Genomic DNA, 20,338 nt, shown 5'->3' on the forward strand with positions numbered 1-20,338 from the left:
GGACAGGCAGGATGTCATCGCACTCCTGACTTCCTCTGCTCTCAAGCTGCGTGTTAGATCGACCTCACCTGGAATTTGATGCTTGAATAGATGAGCTACAGAAACCACTCAATTATTTTTGTTAATTATTGTATATTTCATTGTTATTTTTATATTTTGTTGCGTCTTCTTATAGTGCAATTTCCCCGGGGGATCAAACAAAGTTATCAACTTACTACTGTGAGAGGAAGAGTCGAGCCTATAGCACATGCCATTGCAGCTTTGACCTCCTCCTGTTGGATGCCAATGCACCCAGCCTCTTATCAGTTTGACGTTCCTCATTAAAGTAATGATAACCCTGCTTGACCAATGACATTACCCGCCCAATAACTTTTATGTTATACAGTATTAGTTATAGTAGGCTATATATCCTACGTGAATTGGTGATTCCTTCACTCATATCCTTAAATTGAATGACAAATTATAATGATCCATTCAACGTATTTAGCTTATTTATCCAATTAATTTGAAACCACTTCATAATCAGTTTAACTATTTATACTGTCTCAGCATGTGAGACAAATCTGGTTAATTGTTTCATTTCTTTTAAAAAGGAGTCTGCTAAACATTTAGTCTTGCCAAAATGTCCTCAAACTAAAAAAAGAATCGCTATTGCTAACTAAAACGTAATCAACTATTAATTATATATTAGCCTATTCCAGTCATGGCAGACACATCATTTTCGTTGACATTTTATTAACAAAATAATTCTCCACGAGACAAAATTATAATTTACAGATTGGTGATGACACAATATAAACATATAGGCCTATTTACAAAAAACGTTTATGTTTTGACAGTCTTTGGTCTCAGGCCATACCACTAACTTAACGAAGTAAAACGTGTGAACTTCAGAAAATCACTGAAAGATTTATGTCCCTGAGGTTTGGAAGATTAAAGTGCAAAGTAAGTAAGTTTTTGTCAATTTTCTTTTTATAGGATGTCTCGGGAAGAGTAACACGCTGGAATATACATTCCGTTCCTGGATGCCCATTCAGTCCACCATTTGCCAACTTCTGAGCCATTATTCTGGTGACAAGAATTATTCTTTGACTTTTTTACAGTTTCAGAGGTCGCTGTCTCTGCCAAAGACCATATTTTAGGTTTGAGGCATGCACCGCTCTCCTTGTTATCCAAGCGAGCGGTGGTCCGGTCTGCGTCTTCATGGTCTGCTTTCTCCTCATTCGCGCAGTCACTGTCTTTACTTTGCCCATCGTTTGATTCCTGACTGTCGACCAAGCATGTAACCTTTGACGTTGAGTTCCCCCGTATCATATCCTCCTTGTTACCAACAGTTTGAGGATCGATTTGCTCATCGTTTTCCAAGCGACTTTTCCGCACTGAACCCTCGTCGTCCTCACTCTCACCCTCATCCTCCTCGTCCGACTTTCCCTTTGATGCCCAGCTGACTCTATTCTCCTTTTTCAGTCGTCGTCTTGCATTGGCAAACCACGTGGACACCTGTGTGAGGCTCATTTTTGTAACGATGGCAAGCATAATCTTTTCCCCCTTGGTGGGGTAGGGGTTCTTCAGGTGCTCGTTCAACCAGGCCTTGAGTGCACTCGTGCTCTCCCGGGTGGCCACCTTGGCAACTCTGCTGGGGTCATCGGTGGATACTTGTCGGTATTGTGGGAAAAATGGTCCTCCTCGAGCGAGAAGAGATGGATGATATGGTGAGGCCGCTTTCAGGTCAAAAGCGTTATTCTGTAAACAGAAGTTTGGCGATTAGATAAAACTTTTCAGCGTTGCGTTTAACGTGTCATTACGCATGACGTGTATCGGTCATTAAGGGTTCACCAACTCGAATTACATAAGCTACTTGAGTAGATTATATATTTAAATATTGTTATAAATATAGGGAGTTAGGCTGTGCGTAATATATTACATTATAGGCTATATATTAAAATAATAATTAAATCAACTTACCATGTGCGGTATGTGTCTATGATGTGGGTACGGAATGAAATTGTATCCCTGCAGTCCTGAGTATGATAAGGGCATCCCAGTTAATGCTGCAAGATGGTGTTGTTGCTGTTGTATGCCAGGTGGGCATCCCAAAACGGGTATCTGGTATCCAGCAGGTATGCTGAGGTTTCTGTCCAAGAACATATTGGCAAATCCGCTTTGTGACGCAGGCATCCTCATATCCCGACTATCTGAGCTGGTATGCCAAGCCTCTGTTCAAGAGCAGTTAATATACCTCTACACACATTTATGGGCGGGGTGAACTCTGATGAGTGACAGCTGCGTTCAAAAGACTTTAGCTTTCACTAGCAAATCCCATCAAAGGAGAGCTCTGCTGTTCCTTTTAACGGTTTCGTAAAGGCGCTAAATACGCGATACTTATCTCTTCCCAAACAGGTCTTTAGTGCAAAGAATAATGAAACTTCATTTGAAATGCAAGTACAACCATTTTGAACGTGGAGTTTGTAGAAACTATTCGGATCTCGTTTTCACAATTGAATTATTTTGTAATCCTTTAAGCAATATTTTAACATTATTATAGCCACTTACAATTTATGAACCACAGTCTAAACTAGATTTATTTATCTCATGGTTTACACAAACACTGAATAGAGTTATCGTTTCAGAACAAGCCCTCTCATGCAAAACCCTTAGCATTTTAAATGAAATTACCCAAAAATAATTAGAAATAAAAAATGTGGATGCTATTCATTAACATTCAAACACAAACTTTCGTTGCTGAATTTAATGCATTGCAGCAAACGTCATGGGTTTTTGGTAAAGTGAGAACGTAACTCGATTTTTTTTTCACGTGTTGCGCAGAGGGATTAGAAAGTTACATGAATTTGATTAACAGCACTGTGCAAATCTTTAAAGTCTGGCCAACACTTATGGTGGTAAGGATTTCTGTTTTCATTTGGAGTTTGTGAATTGAATTAGCCAACGGAATTAATTCGAGTTATGCTAATCAATTGTAATGTCTTGAATACTTTGTGTTGCTTTTATATCTTAGATTTAGGACCGTAAATGTGTAATAGGCCTAGCTTTTAAATTGGCAACAGTTAATAAAGGTAGGCTAAATATCTAATAAAACAAAATTATTATCTTTTAAATAGGCTAGTTGAACTAGGCCTATTTAAAAGATAACTTGAGGTAGAGTTCTTTGTAAATCAGTGTCGCTGCATTTTATGTTTCACGTATCAATTAGACTTGTACCTGCCCAAGGTAACGTATAGCCTACACCTAACTTTTTCGTTAATTTATTCTGATTGAACAATAACAGGGTGTCCTTACATGTCGGATGGTTTTGTTTTGGTTGCAGCAATGAGACTAATTAAAAGCGGTTAGGTGAAACAGGTGTTGACTAATGTATATGATAATTTAGAGATAGCAGATGCTAATGTGGGGAGGTAAGGACTTGATACAAGGAGCAGATTGTTTGCATTTCAGTCCCTCTTCCATGTTCATTGTTCTCTCAAACATGTTTCTGTTTTTAATAGAAACGCGAAAACCTTCACCATGTGTACTATTTAACCGGAATAAAATAAAAATTAAAACATAATCACAGCTCTAAATGTTTGTAAACTGAAGAGTATGTGTGTTTGTGAAAAGAGAAATAGAAAGAGATATAGTGAGACAGAGCAGGGGGTAGAAGGAGAAAGATAAAACTAAAGAAATGGAGGGTAAAAGCTATCTGGGAGGTGTTCTTTGGCCCTAGAGCAAATTTGTACAACTAGTACAATAGTGATGACTGGAGAGCAAAGAGAAGAAGGCTTAAACCTTCAGTACATCTCAGAACACAAACAGCTCAGGGCTACAGCCTTTGTCTCACTCGTAGGCCCTCTTCTCTTTTTCTTTTTTTGCAGCTCAACCACAATGTATGTGTTGGTATTGCTCTGAGAGGTCGAGTTTGGACTGTTTAAATTCAGGATGTTACTTGTTTATTGGAGAGAAAAAAGACCAAAAGCAGGAGCATCTCTGTTCCCCGTTTCCCACTGAGGATACAATAGGAGATAAGAGGGGACAAACTGTCTAGCCATTTGTCTAGTAGAACACTTGATGTGGACCTTCATGCCCCATTTTACATCCTCTAACTGCTGCTCAACATAGCCCCTTGATTTATGGGTAGAGTCAAGAGTATGAGTCCTAATGAGGCAGCCGTTACAATGTGTCAAGGTGCAACTTCAGTTACTGACCATCACACTGAGCTGACAAAAGGACTAAGCATGTCATTAGAACAGCTCAAGGAAAGGTGTGAGCATTACAACCAAAGCTGAGAGGGAATCCAGAGAGTTAAACACTTTTTACTTGTTAGTTTATGTGTCCAACTAGATACTTCCACATTGTTGATTGTTTTGAAACATGCTGTTTTTTGGCATTTGGGAAGACATCTAAATATGGTGTTTCTGTATAAGATAACATCCAGAGAATGACAGAAATGTCAATTGTTTTGGTTATACATGGACCAATTAGTCTCTTTTACTTATAACAAAACAATTCTGATTGAACAAATGCACATATAGATGACAGTCGCCAACATTCCTAGCAAGGTGTAAATTCTTTATAATAAATCACAAACCAGGACATTAAAAAGACAGAAATTTAGAAGTCAATTGACAACAAATAAGTATCTGTCTCCCCCCAGAGCTCCTATTCTTCCCAGTAATGGGATTTCCCTGGGACAGACCCAAATGGAGAGATGTAAGCAAAGTGTGAATGTTATCAAGCTCTCCCACCCCTCAGCTATCAACCCTCCTCTCCTGACCCCCTTCCACTCTTTGTCCTTTGTCATTACTCTTATCAGGGCCACTCTATCATTCTTTTTGCAGAGTGGTGGCGCTGAAACCGCTTGCAAATGTAAGTATGTCTTTGTTAGGGGCTGGGCAGGGGCCTGCCTCTCCGCTCCCTCCTGGGTGTGCCTTGATTGACGGCCCTCCGCTGGGTGACTGACAGGCGGCGTTCGTTAGCCTGTGACGGGCAGTGTGACAGCTGGGGACTACTGCTGCTGTCCCTGTGTCGAGCCCACACCACCCCTGTGGGCCCAGCAGGCCCACGGACCCCCAGGTGCTGCAGCCCTAGTCAACCTGCTCCAAACAGTACCAGCCATGCCCAGTCAGCCACAGACATCTAGCTGCCTGGCTCCGTGGGGGTTCGCTGTGGCAAAGCAGTTTGCTAGCTGCTCCCCCCCCGCCACCACCACCTCTTGAACCCCTGTACCCCCCTGCCCCCACCCCTGCACTGCTCTCCACCGATATATTTCACAGGAGCAGCGTTCATGAAGCTGTTATATGCTGATTGAAGACAAATGCGATGGTTCAGATGGGTCAGACATGGTGAAGTCAGAGAGGCAGCATATATGTCCAATACGCTGACTACTCCTGTTGTTGTCAACCGCCTATGAGCGCTTCACTATCATTTTTGATTAACTGTCATTTTATTGATGACACACACGTGACAGCTGTGACAAACACACAGCAGCAACGAAACATTGTTTTACAGTAGAACAATACGAAAAAGTGTGATTGCCCTCGATAAAACAAGATGGGTGGATGATTAGGAGATGATAAAGCTTACATCTCTAAAATGATCCCTCAGAAGTTCCCTCTGCTCTGTTTTCTCTCTGCTCTCACAGAGAGCGGCTAATGAGCTTGTTGGGCATCTGTGACGTGACATCTACATTTCGGCCTATTTGTAAAACAATGGCTACAAGGAAGCCAGGGGCATTGGGTTCTGTGTTTCAAACCCAAAATAACAATGCCAAGCAGGCGCTGGTGGGAAGCTGTGCTCTCATGGAAATGAGCAACCAAACCAACAATGTAGGTCCTAATCTCTTCAGAGAGGGGAATCAGTTACACAGCAGTGTGCACCCCTCAATGCTTTTCATTAGAGTTAGCGTGCCATTGAAACACTGTCCCCCCTCCTCCCTCCCCACACACACACACACCCTGACCCCCCTAATGTGTAGCCACAGGCACTCCTCATACATGGAGCAGATACAAGGTAGTCCCCCACAACAGAAGGGTTGAAATAGATGGGCCAGGGGGTGGTGTGTGTGTGGGGAGGGGGCTAGGCCTCAAAGCATGGGATTAGAGTTAATGTGCCCTCCCTGGGTTATAATCTCTTCAGAGGGGGACTTTGTTTGAGGGCTTGGGGGCAGTAAGATAAGTATCTATTACAGAAACTCCCTCTTATCCCCCAGTGCCCCCCTTAAAAATTGAAGCACAAAAACACTTGGCTCTGTTCCCCGTGTCTTCTGATATCCAAGAGCCAAAAGCAAGTGCTGCCCTTTTCAGCTAATCTGGAATTAGGGTCTAAAGCCTTATGGAGAGTAACCAGGACTCATATTTACTCCATCTGCAGCCCACAAGTCAGGTGGTTGATGTTAGATCAAAGGCAGCTTAAAAAAAGTTGTGAGGATATTACAATGAAAGAAAAAAAAAACTTTTTTTTTTTCCATTTCATTTCTTTTGTTTTTTAGTTGCTATGGAGGAATACGGGTGTGAGAACCCAGACCTGGGCAGATCTGAGGACTTGTTAAAGTGTGATCTTGTGAGATTACTCCTGTTTAGTAAAAACATAGTCACATTCTATAAACTAGTTCGCTATACCTCCAAAAATATTTTATCCAGTTTGTTTGAAGAAATTTGTGTCTGAACTGTTAAACAAAAAAAAAAGAAATAGCAGGTATTTCATGTTACAAATCAAATGATGGTTTAATCATAATATCTTCAGCATATAAATAGTGCATAAAACAAACTGTAAAATTGAGGCAATACATTTAGCCTGAGGAAACAATCCCAACTGTAGCTTATATGACACGGCAATAAACTGAACCAACACTTAAATTAATACTCTGTAATGTGTTTCAGATACAAATAAATGTAATCAGAAATAATTAACCCCATTATTACGGGTTAAAATCCCATACCAAGTGATGGACAGAAGACTTACATGTTTTAGTGCCATTTTCACCAGCATTAGCATGCGATTTGCCTCAACTATGGGATGTAAATAAAGGCTAAGGCTAATAAGGCTGGTACACAGTGATTTTGTCTTTAAAGGATTGTTGAAATATTTGTGACTGTATCTGTCATAATATCTGCTTATTAAATTTGCCTTCTTTAAATCTTAAATAAACATAGTGTGAAAGAGAATCCAAACAGGTCACTTTGAAAATAAAAGTAAACTATGGATTAAAGCATCATGCAGCAAAATAGCCACAAGCCAAAACATAATATTACAACCAATAAGCAAATAAACAGGTTTCTGAACCACTACACTATACAAGGAAAAGTGTGTAAGTATTGTGGAGGAAATTGGGATTTCCTATGTACTTACGTTATTCACTAATTAATAGAACTTTCACTAATCGATAGAACAAGTCATTGGATACTAGTTAGTATGTTCTCATGTGAGTTTGCTATTGATTAAAGTAGATTGTGTGTATGTGTCAGGTTGAATAGATGTTCGGGGTCAGGAGACAGTACTTGGCAAACGTCCCTTGTAATGACGACGGGGAGAGCTCCACCTATGATCTCTCTCTGCCCTGAGAGTGGTGATGGGCTGGGAGCCGTGAATCTCTTTCTCTGTGACTGTTGTTACGTCATTACTGCCTGACTGTCACTATCTATGTTTACATTCTTGTGCCCTATATAAGATGGTCCTCTGGCCTTCAGAGCTGAGAGAGACATGATTGAGACCTAAGCCTGGTGTTGTGTTTATTGCCAAAGGTCTGGTTTTCTCGCCCAATCTGTAGTTTGATAATACTTCTAAAAATTATGAACTCAACTGAACTTAATCACTCTGTTAATGAAAAGACGGACAAAACCCTTTCTTCATCAGTACCCATGCATGTGTGTGCTGTCTTGTAAGTGAGTGAGAGATGGAGTTAATAAAAGAGTTTCCAGTTCCCTCCCTAGCGGGAGAACTTCCTGGTTCTGAAAGCAGGGATCATGAGCTGGTGAGATGCTGACCTCTCCTCTTCTATAGGAGCCAGCTCCTCCGCAGAACCCCACTTCTTCTTAGACTGGAACAATGACGCCAGCTTCCTGTTCCTCCTTTCTGGTGCCTGGCAGGTCTGAAAATCTAGAGTTCCGTGGAGGACAATAATATTATTATTCAGAAGACACATGATCCCAGTGGTCCTGACAGTTTTCAAAGCAGCAAACTGAAGCACAATGCTGTGAACAAATATTCCTATAACTCAGAAAGTTCATTGAAAAGAACAGATACTCACGTAGTTGACTGTCCCCCTCTGATGAACCCCTGATGTTCAGATAATAGCAGGCAAGATGTCCGCTGTAGTCTCTGATGTTTTCTTTGGCACCTGGGAGAGCAGGAGGGAGATATTCACAAGCGGGAACTACCCATCAATGGAAACGATATAACATCTGCGCTGATGATCTGACACTTCTACACCCTAATGGAGATATCACATGGTTTCCAAAACACAGGTAGCTGTAGCAGAGTTTGAAAGCGAAACTTCTTATGCAAGACTGCTACTTTCACAATGATTTACCATACGATTGAATGAGCAAGTCCAAGATGTGTCGATGGCCATGCAATGCTGCGATATGCAGTGGTGTGTACCCCTACAAGACAAAAACGGGTGAAGGAAAGGTTGCAGGCCTTCTGGGTTGTCATAGTACAAAAAACACAGCAGGGCCGTTAATCATCCAGGAATGTTCCTCTGGGAAGACACGCTCTTGTTTGCAAGGAGAAGTTTAGTACTGACAGACAAGCTTTCCTTCAATGCTCTGACACTTTGTTCACACTTAAGGCAAAGCAGGCTGCCTTCTTAGGACTTCTGAACATCAAGCACGTCACCTCTGACATCCTCACTGGGACTAAAGGTCAGGAGTCAACTGTGAAAAAGTGTTTGAGTGCTTTAATACCTACCGCCTAGAGTTTCCCATGACCAAACACAGCCAAGCAAAACACCAGGAGAGAGAATATACAAATTAGCAGAGGTTATGGCAACACAGCGTAATGACAAAAACATAATTTGCTGGTAATTCTCTAAAATTGTTCACGTTTGGAGTAAAGCAAGTTGGTACATTGTGACAGTGTTTTGGGGAAACAATTAACATGACATGACATGATTTATTAGAGGCACACAGCATCGTGCTATAACGAGTGCTGCTGTAATGCATTTGCACAGCTGGAGGTTCACAGGAACCATTAAGATGCATTACATCATAATCACAAACAACAGTCAGCCCTAGTACAACTGTCGAAGCAAACTTGCCTCGGTGACTGACACAAACTCAACATACCAGATCACTTCCTGTTTGCCAAAAGGTTGTGTAAAGAGAGGTACTCACATACTGCAAGAGATGAGAAAACCAGCATTAGTGACTTAAAGTGTAGAATATAATAGTTATTTTATCTCGAAGATGATTCTCAGAATGTTCTCAAGTGAGCATTCGTCTATGACAGACCATTTTGATAACACTGTTAATTAACCAGTGTATATGCCAAAATAGATCCTGCTTTTGAGCCACAGAAGATGTCTACTCACAGACTTGATGTTGACATCAGCCCCTGCATTGGCCACCAGAGTGGTCATATCCTCCTTGCCATGTTTGGCTGCCCAGTGCAGAGCTGTCTGGAGCCAACAAGAGAAGAGGGCAGAGTGTCAGGGAAGAGCCCTAGTGTTTCCCTTCTCCCTGTTCTTCAACACAGTGGTGATAGTCATACCTTGAAGGTCCAGATTTAATATCAAATGTAAGTAATCCCCCTTCCACAGGCACAAGTACTGTTGGCACACAGTAATAGGCAGACGTTTTTCGCCTTCTAAGCAGTAGTCTAAACAGAGCAAAGCAGGTCAAGATCTTTGATGGGCTATGTGGGGCAAAGCAGCCAGCTGTGCACAGGAGGAGTGCAGGGATGGGGGATGGAGGGATGGTTTCCTGCCATCTAACGGAGACTAATTACAAAACAACACTGCACTGTGCCCACGGCGGGGGGGAGGGGGGTAGATGCCTGTCACTGGGGGGGAAGATTGATGATGTTGGTGTGACCTGCAAAGGGTGGACCCACCCAGGCATCAGCCCACTGACAGCAGCCGTCACGCAGACAGAGCCCCCGCCACACGAACAACACACACGCGCAAGGTTGGCTGCCACACACGCGGGCACATGCGTAAACACGCACACGAACAACACACACGTTCACACACATGTTGAAGTACAACTCAGGACTTGAAGAGAAAGCGGCAAGCACAGAACACACGTGCGCGCGCACGCAAATCACATCCACCTGTTTGACAGGGTGCAGCTATAATCCACCGTGCTACTCTTGTCAGGCTGTTTCTGACTACTAAGACTGTGTAATTAGGGGCTGTTCAACAGGTGAAGGCACAAGCGCTTTGCTGCAGATGTGTAAACCGGGGAAGTACAACCAGGGAATCAGAGTCAGACTCGACACACAGAAATCGTGTGTGAACCTAAGTTGGCTTCCTCAGAAACAAGCAAGGGCCATGCGCCTCTTCATTAGCAGCAGTAAGAGAACATGTGCCATCACTACACAACACGTTTCATCAACGACATTATGAACCACGCGCCCACAGCGGCGCGTTACTGTAAGAGCTGTGTGGGGGCCCCGGGGGAATTGGGCAGACCTGGGGCCGTCTGGGAGACAGATTGTGATAGATGAAGTCTGGATGGAGTATCTCCATTTCTATTGTCCCCCGCGTCAAACGCTGAAGACAGATTGGCCGGCCGGCTGTTTGACTGGCAGTTTGAAGGCTGTCCTAGTGGGCGAGGGTGACGGACGAGGCAGGACAGGATGTGGCGTCTGGCCTCCTCGCGCCTCTCGCTCCTGTCCCAGCCCACCGGGACGTCCCCTGCCTGCCGTGCCGCTGGGTGACAGCTCTGTCCCCAGCAGCACACTCCCAGTGTGGAGGGCTGCAGCGGCTAAAGGGCTGAGGGACGGTCAACAGGAGGCTCAGTGACGTGTGGCTGACACCTTCCTGGGCATAGAGGACGACACAGAGGGACGACACAGAGGGACGACGGAGGGAGAGGTTGATGTACTTACAAACTGTCGGACAGGGAGGGGAGGAAGTCCATCACAGCAGGGGTGGACAGGGATGTCACAGGGACCGGAGGAAAAGACGGGAGGGAGAGAGAGAGAGAGAACATATAAGAGAAAGAGGAAGGCACACATTTCGATGCAATGATGAACTCAATGTACTATGTCTGAGTAGGGTGATTCAGGATGATTTATACAGATTATCAAGATTGTTTCATTATAACCCGGCCCAACTCTGGAATACTTCTGGGTTATCTTGTGAACCACAGGTATAGCTCTGATTGAGTCCATAGGAACCACTAGCTCTGAGTCTATATGAACCACAGGTATAGCTCTGATTGAGTCCATAGGAACCACTAGCTCTGAGTCTATATGAACCACAGGTACAGTTCTGTCCTCAACTGATTCCTGGGCCTAGGTCCAAGGACAGGCCGGACTCTCCAGGGCAAAGCCTTCTCTCTCTCTGCCACGGCAGGGCAGGCTACAGAGGACTTCAAAGCTGCCTGAGGGAGACTTAGCACCTTCCCGAAGACACGGCCAACATTGTTCCTCAATTAATCCCAGGCTGCTCTATTACTTTCAGATTATCTTTAAGTGGTTGAAGTCTTTGTGCAGCATTAAGAGTCTCTCCTTAATCCCCCTCCATCTCCCCATCTCCCTTCACTTCAATGGCGGCCGTGCTATCTTGTCCGGGTGGGGACAGCAAAGGCTTAGGCCGCTCTTAGAAGGTGGTCTGCCATAGGACACTGTGAGAACTCTGACACAGGGGAGGGACAACAAACATGAGGCCAAATCTCTTAAGCGCACAGGGAGACAAATGAAAGGATTTGGGTTGTCGGGGGGACAAGAGCTAAAAAGCTATCTTTCATAATCCTTTTGATAGTGGATCTTTGAAATGCATGATCGAGATGTTTCTACACAAGCTTCTTCTAAGGATACAATTACGTAGAAAATCACACTGAAATGACTGTCTGGAATGTATACAGATAAAATACAGGGTTGGCTTCACGGGTAATAGTACTTAAAAAAAACTGGGATGCATCTGATTCTATACAAACAATGTATCCTTCTGGTAAAGGACCAACTTCCAATTCAACTTTGTCCATTGTTAGGAAAAGTTGATTGGGAAAGCTCAAACTGGAATGCAGAACAATGGATGGGGATATTCGAGATAAAAAGCAGACTAGATTTGACATCATACTGTATAAATAGTCAGTTCACTTACCCCCTGAGAAAGACAGCCAGGGTCACAGTTGGGAGAAATGAAATTAATGTAAAAAAGAAAATTAAATCAGTCCAAAATCACATAGCCCATGTATGTAGGCCCACACACATGGAACACACACACAGGCGATGTACACAGAGAGAATCTTAGTGGATGTGTACTCACTGAGGTGAAATCCTGGTTTGGGCAAATCAAAAGAAAAGAGAACCAAGGATTAGCGGTATTCTGGCAGTATTTCACAAAACATACATCACAAGATACTCAAACCACACCAGGACATACACCAGTGCACATTCCAACATGGCAGCCTCTTGGCTAGCTATCTTTACTCTTTAATCAGAAATGTGGAGTGTTTAACTCTGGGCCCTAGCCTTATATAGAAAGGCAATGTTGGGGTCCAGTACCTTTTTGTTGGCCAGGGAGGGGTCCTGTCTAAGCAGCTGAGACAGGTCAGAGGAACGACCACACGCAGCTGAGTAGATCCATTCCTTCTCCACTGGCTCCAGCTAGACCAGAGTAGGAGAGTCAACACACACACACTATAGAGCTTTATACACAAATTGTGATACATTTCTAAATCCACAACGTCCACATCAACAGTCTTTTCAGTCACTTATACACACACACACACACACACACATGCTCTTACAGCCCTATGAGCCATATCACAATCATTCACAGCTCAAAACTACAGTGTTGACAAAAAGACTAAGAGACGTGTCGAAATGTTGACATGAATAGATACACATTTGTGGAGGGATCTGGTACAGTTCAACACAGCTCCCTAACGCTCTGCCCCACAGGATCAAGTGAAGGTTAAATATGAGAAACCCAACTCACAGCCACAGATGTGGAGCCCATGCTGCCCATACAGTCCTCTTCCTGCTCCGACTCTGACTGGAAGACAGGTAGACACATGGAAAGGAACATTGTGATCACTTCATTGCTACATTTATATGCAAATGTCATTCATTTAGCAGACGCTTTCATCCAAAGCGACATACAAATAGTGCATTAAGTACAGAGGAAATGGCTGAAATAGTGCTGGAAAAGTAACTGGCAAAGTTCAGATTCAAGTTGGGCTCTAAGAAACAGACTGTGGTAGTATGTAAATGCACCTAATGTGCTTATCTGGCCCTGGCTCACACACACACACACACACACACACACACACACACACACACACACCAGTGTAAAGATCACACGGATTTCACCTTGAAGTGAGGGAAGGAGACCAAAGGCTGCCAGACAGACAGGTAGATTAGTGAAGAGGCAGACGTGTCGTTTCACACCAATTATTACTATGAGCCTGACAATTAACCAACACAAACGTCTGCCTGTTGCAGGTCTGAGCATATGTTTGCTTTTTTGCAAGGGGTCGAAAATGCTTGGAAAATATTGAACACATTTGACTGAATGTACCAAAGTGTCATAGAGGTTGATTAATGTGTGGGGAAAATGGCACTAGTTTTCCCTGCACTTTGAGGAGCACTTGACTTCTAATTGTTTTCAGATCATAGAGGGACATGGTGTTAAAACACACAGGTCTTTCATGTTACTCACACCAACTGTCACACTCCGGGCATTTAACAGAAAAAGTGGAAAGATGTTTATCCAGCCAATTCCACACCGGCACATGTCCATAGGACCACTTTGAGTTGGAAACAAAAATAAGTCAGTAAAAAATAAGTTTAAAATGAAAATCACTGGCTTAATCCTGATCAGTCACAATCATCTTGACAAGTTCCCCTTTCAGCATTTTTCTCTTTTTCCATTCCATTTGTCTTGAGTTAAGCAATGAATACTTCCACAAACTCAAACTTCAAGAAAAAAGCAGCCAGAGTAAGAGTAGTTTCTGTGTGACCTATCAGGAAGTGTAGCCAACCACAGGGTTACAGGGAGTACACAAGGGAATCATTTCTGACTATTAAGGTTCTTTCCGCACGCACATGATGACGTTCTGTTAAGTTATTCTGACATTCAAATGTGTTTTCACAGAAATGTAGACTTCAGATTCCTCTTTATCAAAGGAATCCCTAGATGTGTAATGGTCAGGTTAGCTGTGCTACAATAAGGTGGAATCAGAGCTATGTTATTTACAAAGTGTCCTAAATACAGTGTTCATTCGTGTGACTAAAACCAACACACTTAATCAGATTGTGCTGCTATATTAATCTACTCTAACATATTTAATCTGTCTATTGTTTAGTCCATCAAAGAAAACTATATATTTCTGCATGAATCTCAATCTGTTTAATGGTTAGAAATGATCATTATCTTTCTAATGAGTTCAAACATGTTACTGCTTAACATAATGACAAAGGGCTTTATTCAAATGCAAATTGCCATTAGTTTCAAATCCAGTTAATTTAAACACTGCCACCTTGTGGTTATTTGCTGTATCACATCTAAATGTAACTCCTGAAATTTCTCCGAAGAAAGTTAAGAGTATAATATATACATTAATCTTGAGATGGTTCTGACCAAATTAAAATCTCTTAATACTCTTCACCACATTATCTGTGATGTTGAAGGGTGTTCTGGGTCTCCCCCCAGTTAAAGTCTGATCAGACCTCATCAGACCTAGGTCTCCTAATCCTCCTAATCCTCCAAGAAATATGGCCAACAGCTTCCCGGGCCAACTCAGCATCTCAAAAGAGAACAAAGTCATGAGCTAAGGTACATCATGCTGAGGACTGTCCTGTTACCTTGGACCCTAAATCCTTCTCATGGTCATCCTCTCCATTACTTGGTGCTAGGAGTTCCTCCACCTGGACAGCAGGGGATTCCTTTACAGTGGGCAGTGAGGTGGTCCACTCTGTGGGCTGGTCCTGGGACAGGAAGATAATGCCATATATGACAACACAGAAAGGGTCTCTTAAGCCTCTTGGTCAACTGTAACCATTTCTGCTTACTGTATCAGTTTAGCCAACTGTAATCTCAACAACTGCAGTGTTATCCAGAAACTGCCACAGCTAGAGTTCACGCTGAGTGAAACCACTGTTTCTGGTGTTTCCTTTCTAATACTGCTCAGGCTCGAGATAATGTTTGTCTGCATGTTTCACACACTTCACCAGCTTAGAGTACATTATATTCTAAAGCTATGCATGTACAAACAAGAATACTCTTCATAAACAATATGTGTAAAAGCCATTTTGCCAGTTTATCAAACACTTAGTGTAAGTATCATAGCGTGTTAGTAGTGGAATCCACTCAAATAAACCCTGACAAAAGCTTTAAAACTGCTACACTCTTTGAGTAAAGTGTGACTATAACATGGGATACAGGCTGTGCTTGCCCTCCTTATCAACAAGGTCTTGTTTGCACCTCTGGGACGTTTTTACCAAAGTCATTGCTACTGAACTCATATTCTTAATCATTATGATATTCTGAATCAATCTGAATTCTCTGATTCCTTAACCCTTCCTGTAGGAAACAGAGACAGATTATTGTATAACCTGGTCAGGTAGATTACATTACAGGCTACTAGAGCACACAGTAGACATTCAGAGTTCATCATTTATGATGGTGGGATCTCACCTCCGGTGTGGGCTCCTGTTCAGGGGCCCCTGTGACGGTGATGGTGGGTCCTCCATACCACATCACCTGGGCAGGCCTCTGCCTGCTCCCCTGGTCTGGGGACTTTGGAGGGTACAGTTTCAGTTCTGAGTCCGAGCTCTTGAGGTCCTTCTGGGGGCTGGAGAGAGGGGAGAGCATTGTCCCCTCCCAGAGCACTGTGGCAGGGGAGCTGGCTGGGCTGCCTGGGCTGGCTGGGCTGCCTGGGCTGCCTGGGCTGGCTGGGCTGCCTGGGCTGGCTGGGCTGGCTGGGCCTTGAGCCTCCTTCCCTGTCCCATGATTCTCTGGATCACGCTCATGTAACAGCTGTCGGTACTTCTTTTTTAGGACCAGGTACTTCTCACCCTGAGAAAGGGTATGGTAGATGGTCAGATATGCAGACAGACACAGTAGCAGACAGACAGGCATTGAATAGAAGAGCCCTATTTTATACTACGTCTTAAAGAAACTATGAAGTTGTTTATCCACAACAACAAAATACATTCATGTATACATTGATTGGGATGAGGCCACATGTCTTTAAGGAAACAGAGTTCATGGAAAACCTAGCCAGATGCCTTGACAGACTCATTATTGCAAAATCTCTGTTTTTTTCTGTGGAAACATGCACATTAAAGTATACTATCACATGATCTCAAAGAAAACTGTCCTCAGAGTGACACACTCATCACACTTACGTTCTCTGACTTCACTACTGCAATCCTGTCAATGATGAGTTTGAATTCCTCTCTGTATTTAGCTGTGGAAAAGGAAGGCTTATTAATTTCTCAATAGCCCCATGTGGCTTGTTTGCAAGGATTCAACAGACATTATAATGAAACAAACATCCTTCGGATCATCATTCTAATTACATCTAAGCTCACATCAAGACCACATGATATATCTAAAGATTAAATAAGCACTCAAACAGTTGCTCTCAAGCTCCAGTATACAATCACAGACTAATTCCAATCAACACAGAAGAAAGGATGATGGCTATTTGGAGAAGTCGCTGTGGGGCCTGTGAAGGTTGGTGGATGATGTTGGTGGATGAGGTGTTCTGTGTCTTAATCCTCCCACCCCTGAGCCAGGCGGGCCAGAGGCTGCAGATGGGAGGACAGCCATTCCAGTGCTAACCAAACGCAGCTCGGGTTGCAAAACAATCATACCAAAACAGTCGCTGGGAAAGGGACAAAGAGGAAACCAGACCTCCTCCAACTCCCCCAAAAACCACTCACTCATCCCCAAAGGCCCAAAGTGTCTCTATTTTTGCAGCAAGGCTTTCCTGTGGGAGCCAAACAAGTATTGGTTGGTTGGCTAACATAGCTGTTACACCCCGGACCACTATCAGATGAAGCTAGCCACTAGTGTATGTGAATCTCAGACTGAAGTTCATATTTCTGTGTCTGACTAAGCTCTCCTTGACCTTTAATATTCTGTAGCTCTCCAGTGTTCTTGGCTACATACCTAGACAATAGTGTTTTCATGGACATAATGCAGTCCATGTGTCCATGGACTGTTCAATATATACGCTGGAGAATTTCACTTGAGAATGTTGCTAAGGCATGTGTGGGTGGACAATTGAACGCTTTCCTTTTTCCTGACAGCAGGGGGAAAGAACATTCAGCAGAAGATAGATACATGGTTCACACATACACAACAGGAAATCCAAAGGAAGCTGCCACTTACATCTATCAACAAAAGAATTCCGGGCGTACCAGTGAGTAACACAGTGTACATGTTGAGTTACACATTAGCCTAAGATAGATATTGAAAACACACAGCAACTGACACATCAGTGCTTTCACATTTTCCAAGAGTGTTCTATCCTGACAAACATAGACTCTATCAGAGACCTAGAAATACAGCCTAAATTACAGTAAATTAAAACACCACAATCACAATTATGTCCTTGAAGCTGGAAACACATGCTGCTGTGACAGCCATTAAGTAAGAGGACATAATTTCCCTGATTGGAGAGCCTTGTCAGATGGCACAATATCAAAGCAGCTTTCTAAACCTCTGTCAACAACTGCTCCACTGATACAGCATCTGTACAGTATGAGCAGACAACTGTCACACAAGGTCACATCGGATAATCATATTATAAAGTGGGCTATAAAGTGGTCTAACATGTTAGGCAAGCTCAGTGAGCGCTCAAGATGCATAGCCTATCAAGACGCATGTGAATGTATAAAATACACAACTGAAAACAGTTCAGGGAATATGGCAAACAATTGTTGTTTGTCTTCTTCCAACTGTCTGTACAATGGTTGTTGTGATTCGGTGTAAGGCACTATTCAGGCTGTTTCAACTGGCCTCGTAGAGGAAATGATAGAATTCCTTGTGTAATTGCATCTGTTTACACAACCTTTAATGTAAAGCAGATGTTTGGTTTACTCGAAACGAGTAGACAACAATGGAATGAAACGACACGCTGCTTGAAAACTGAAAGAGTTGATTTCTGATACCATATTTAGCATCTGTGTCGATCGGTTGAATGGCAGATGTGATGCACGAGGTGATCCACTGAACGGTCAGTGACTTGCGTCAATTCACCCTTCACAAGTCTTCTCTACTGTAGTTTTGTGAGCTCTGGACAACTGTTGCTGTTATATTTTGTTTAGAATGTGTCCATTCTCTGATATATTAGAATGCTACTTACCACGCAATTGCAAGTCGCTATGGCCAATAAATGGCTTATATGTCTTCAATAGGTCTGCATTTTTTACTTTGCCTCCGGCTGAATAAAAATAATCCAGCAACGATTCTTCACTGACATCCATTTAGCCTAATATGTAAACGTTTTGTATCCACAAATAAATTATGTGTTGGTCACCATGAAAGTCTTAATGGTCTTATTACCATGGCATAATGCCGTCCCCTAGGCTAATTTGGAAAGAAAAATGTATAGTACATGTCCAACTTCACTCCACCCAAACCAGACCACTGCTGCGACTCCTCCTGTTAACCCTTTCCTTCCTGAAATAACCGTCAAAAAGAAGCATTCTCACATATTTTAGTTTGAAGAGAAACCAACCAAAAGCTCAATTATATATTATGTATTGTAGCATTGTACGTATGTACTGTACCAGTGTAGGCATTGTAAAATACCTGTCCCAAAGAACACAGTTTTATATTATCATTATTTCTCATGTGGGATGAATCGTGCACAATATGTATTTGAACACTACTAACATTTAACATGGATCTCACAAATAGTTTCATTCAAAAATATCCATGATCTAAAATGTGTAATGAACCTGTTGTTGTTGTGTTCACTCTGGTGAAAGTGATTTGCCCTGTGCATGGGCCACAGGGAGCTTATTCCACAGTGTGGGGGCCCATTCTGCTAGAGCCCTAGTGCAGTTAAGGCCAGTGTCAGTTAAGGTATTATACCACACACAATGTCACATTAATTGTGTCAATGCGTTCTGAATATTAAATGCATTCGACTTACCCATTAATCTTGTCGTTCTCCACTTGTAGGCATAGCTACTCTTAAAATGAATTTCAATTTAATTAAGAAATATGCTTGTGATTTCCATTTCATATTTTTTACCACCCTAAAAATACAATATTGAAATGACAATAAGCTTCTTATGAGCTGATACCATTATAAAGGGAAGGTATCGGCAGGTCATGTAAAATAGGACCTTATGCTCTCTCAATTGAGACAACTTTCATAAGGATAAAGAAATATGATCTGCTAACATATGCCACGTCTTTGTAATGTAAAATATTTGTCAGACAGCATCTGGCACCATTTTAATCACCTTTATACCATTACTGGAATACACTGTGTGAATGGAATTTAGAGGCAATCACATTTTACTCAACATCGAAGCAGACAGGGGGGGGGGGGTCGTGTAAGAGTGACTGTTGTCTAGCAGAGTACTTTTCAAATGTCTTTAAAACTTAATCAGAGATGCAAACCCTAATGGGATAAAACTCAAATTAAAATCATTTTAAACTTCAAGTCACAAAATCAGTCTTATCTGTGACAAGGAGAGCCAGACATCACCCATCTACTATGTGACCTATTACACCGAGGGCCCCATGTGCTGAGGGCCCATAGGGGCCAGATGTTGTGCTGTGGCCCTCCACACAACCAGAAGGTCAATCAGTGTCTAATAGCAGTGTGTGGTTGATAGAACACAGCTGTTCACAGGGTGATCCAGTCCATATGGCCACCACCAGTCCACAGGCCTTTTCACGGCACAGCCTTGTAAACACACTTTAGTTCCCTGTTCGGTACTCTCTTTTTTTTTTCCCTCTTTTCAAACCTGTAAAAACGAACCTAAATCCAATCACCGCGCTCCTCTAAAGGGGATTGTGTTGATTAATGTGGATCTGTAGTGACAGTAGCCAACCCATAAACCCTGCTGAGATTACAAGCACTCAGGCAGCCAGCCGGCACTCGGCCACGCCTGGGTCGAGGCTCCGGGGGCCGAGGTTGAGAGGCAGAGAGAGCTTATCGAAGGATTGTTTGGGCAGACAATGGTGTCTACCTGATTTTTA

The 20,338-nt window shown here is 42.8% G+C and overlaps 2 protein-coding genes across 3 annotated transcripts; both read right to left on the bottom strand.

Moving 5' to 3' along the window:
- Positions 1–724: 724 nt before the first annotated feature.
- irx7 (iroquois homeobox 7) lies at positions 725–2,191 on the bottom strand. The gene is made up of 2 exons (XM_062458116.1): positions 1,966–2,191; positions 725–1,743 (listed from the first exon to the last, which is right to left on the bottom strand). The coding sequence occupies exons 1-2, from the start codon at positions 2,182–2,184 to the stop codon at positions 973–975; spliced, it is 990 nt and encodes a 329-aa protein (XP_062314100.1). The 5' UTR covers positions 2,185–2,191; the 3' UTR covers positions 725–972.
- Positions 2,192–6,690: 4,499 nt separating this feature from the next.
- Positions 6,691–18,763, bottom strand: LOC134018698 (ankyrin repeat domain-containing protein SOWAHB). 2 transcript variants are annotated; one of them, XM_062458851.1, is made up of 11 exons: positions 18,483–18,763; positions 16,516–16,577; positions 16,073–16,183; positions 15,803–16,009; positions 14,971–15,093; positions 13,103–13,159; positions 12,647–12,768; positions 9,512–9,608; positions 8,522–8,588; positions 8,240–8,329; positions 6,691–8,088 (listed from the first exon to the last, which is right to left on the bottom strand). In XM_062458851.1, the coding sequence occupies exons 1-11, from the start codon at positions 18,601–18,603 to the stop codon at positions 7,919–7,921; spliced, it is 1,227 nt and encodes a 408-aa protein (XP_062314835.1). In that variant the 5' UTR covers positions 18,604–18,763; the 3' UTR covers positions 6,691–7,918. The 2 variants fall into 2 exon arrangements, with proteins under 2 accessions (XP_062314835.1, XP_062314834.1); XM_062458850.1 differs by having other exon boundaries at positions 15,803–16,014; positions 16,069–16,183.
- Between the last annotated feature and the right edge of the window lie 1,575 nt (positions 18,764–20,338).

Source organism: Osmerus eperlanus, chromosome 4 (assembly GCF_963692335.1).
Source record: "Osmerus eperlanus chromosome 4, fOsmEpe2.1, whole genome shotgun sequence".
In the NCBI taxonomy this organism is placed as follows: domain Eukaryota; kingdom Metazoa; phylum Chordata; class Actinopteri; order Osmeriformes; family Osmeridae; genus Osmerus; species Osmerus eperlanus.

Bases quoted from the DNA above. Each gene is read 5' to 3' on its own strand.
- LOC134018698 (XM_062458850.1), bottom strand. From the start codon at position 18,603: ATGGATGTCAGTGAAGAATCGTTGCTGGATTATTTTTATTCAGCCGGA. The intron at 16,578-18,482 runs GTAAGTAGCATT...CCTTTTCCACAG, and splicing joins TAGCGACTTGCAATTGCGTG to CTAAATACAGAGAGGAATTC. The intron at 12,769-13,102 runs GTGAGTTGGGTT...ACTCTGGTCTAG, and splicing joins TGGGCTCCACATCTGTGGCT to CTGGAGCCAGTGGAGAAGGA.
- irx7 (XM_062458116.1), bottom strand. From the start codon at position 2,184: ATGAGGATGCCTGCGTCACAAAGCGGATTTGCCAATATGTTCTTGGAC. The intron at 1,744-1,965 runs GTAAGTTGATTT...TTCTGTTTACAG, and splicing joins ATAGACACATACCGCACATG to AATAACGCTTTTGACCTGAA.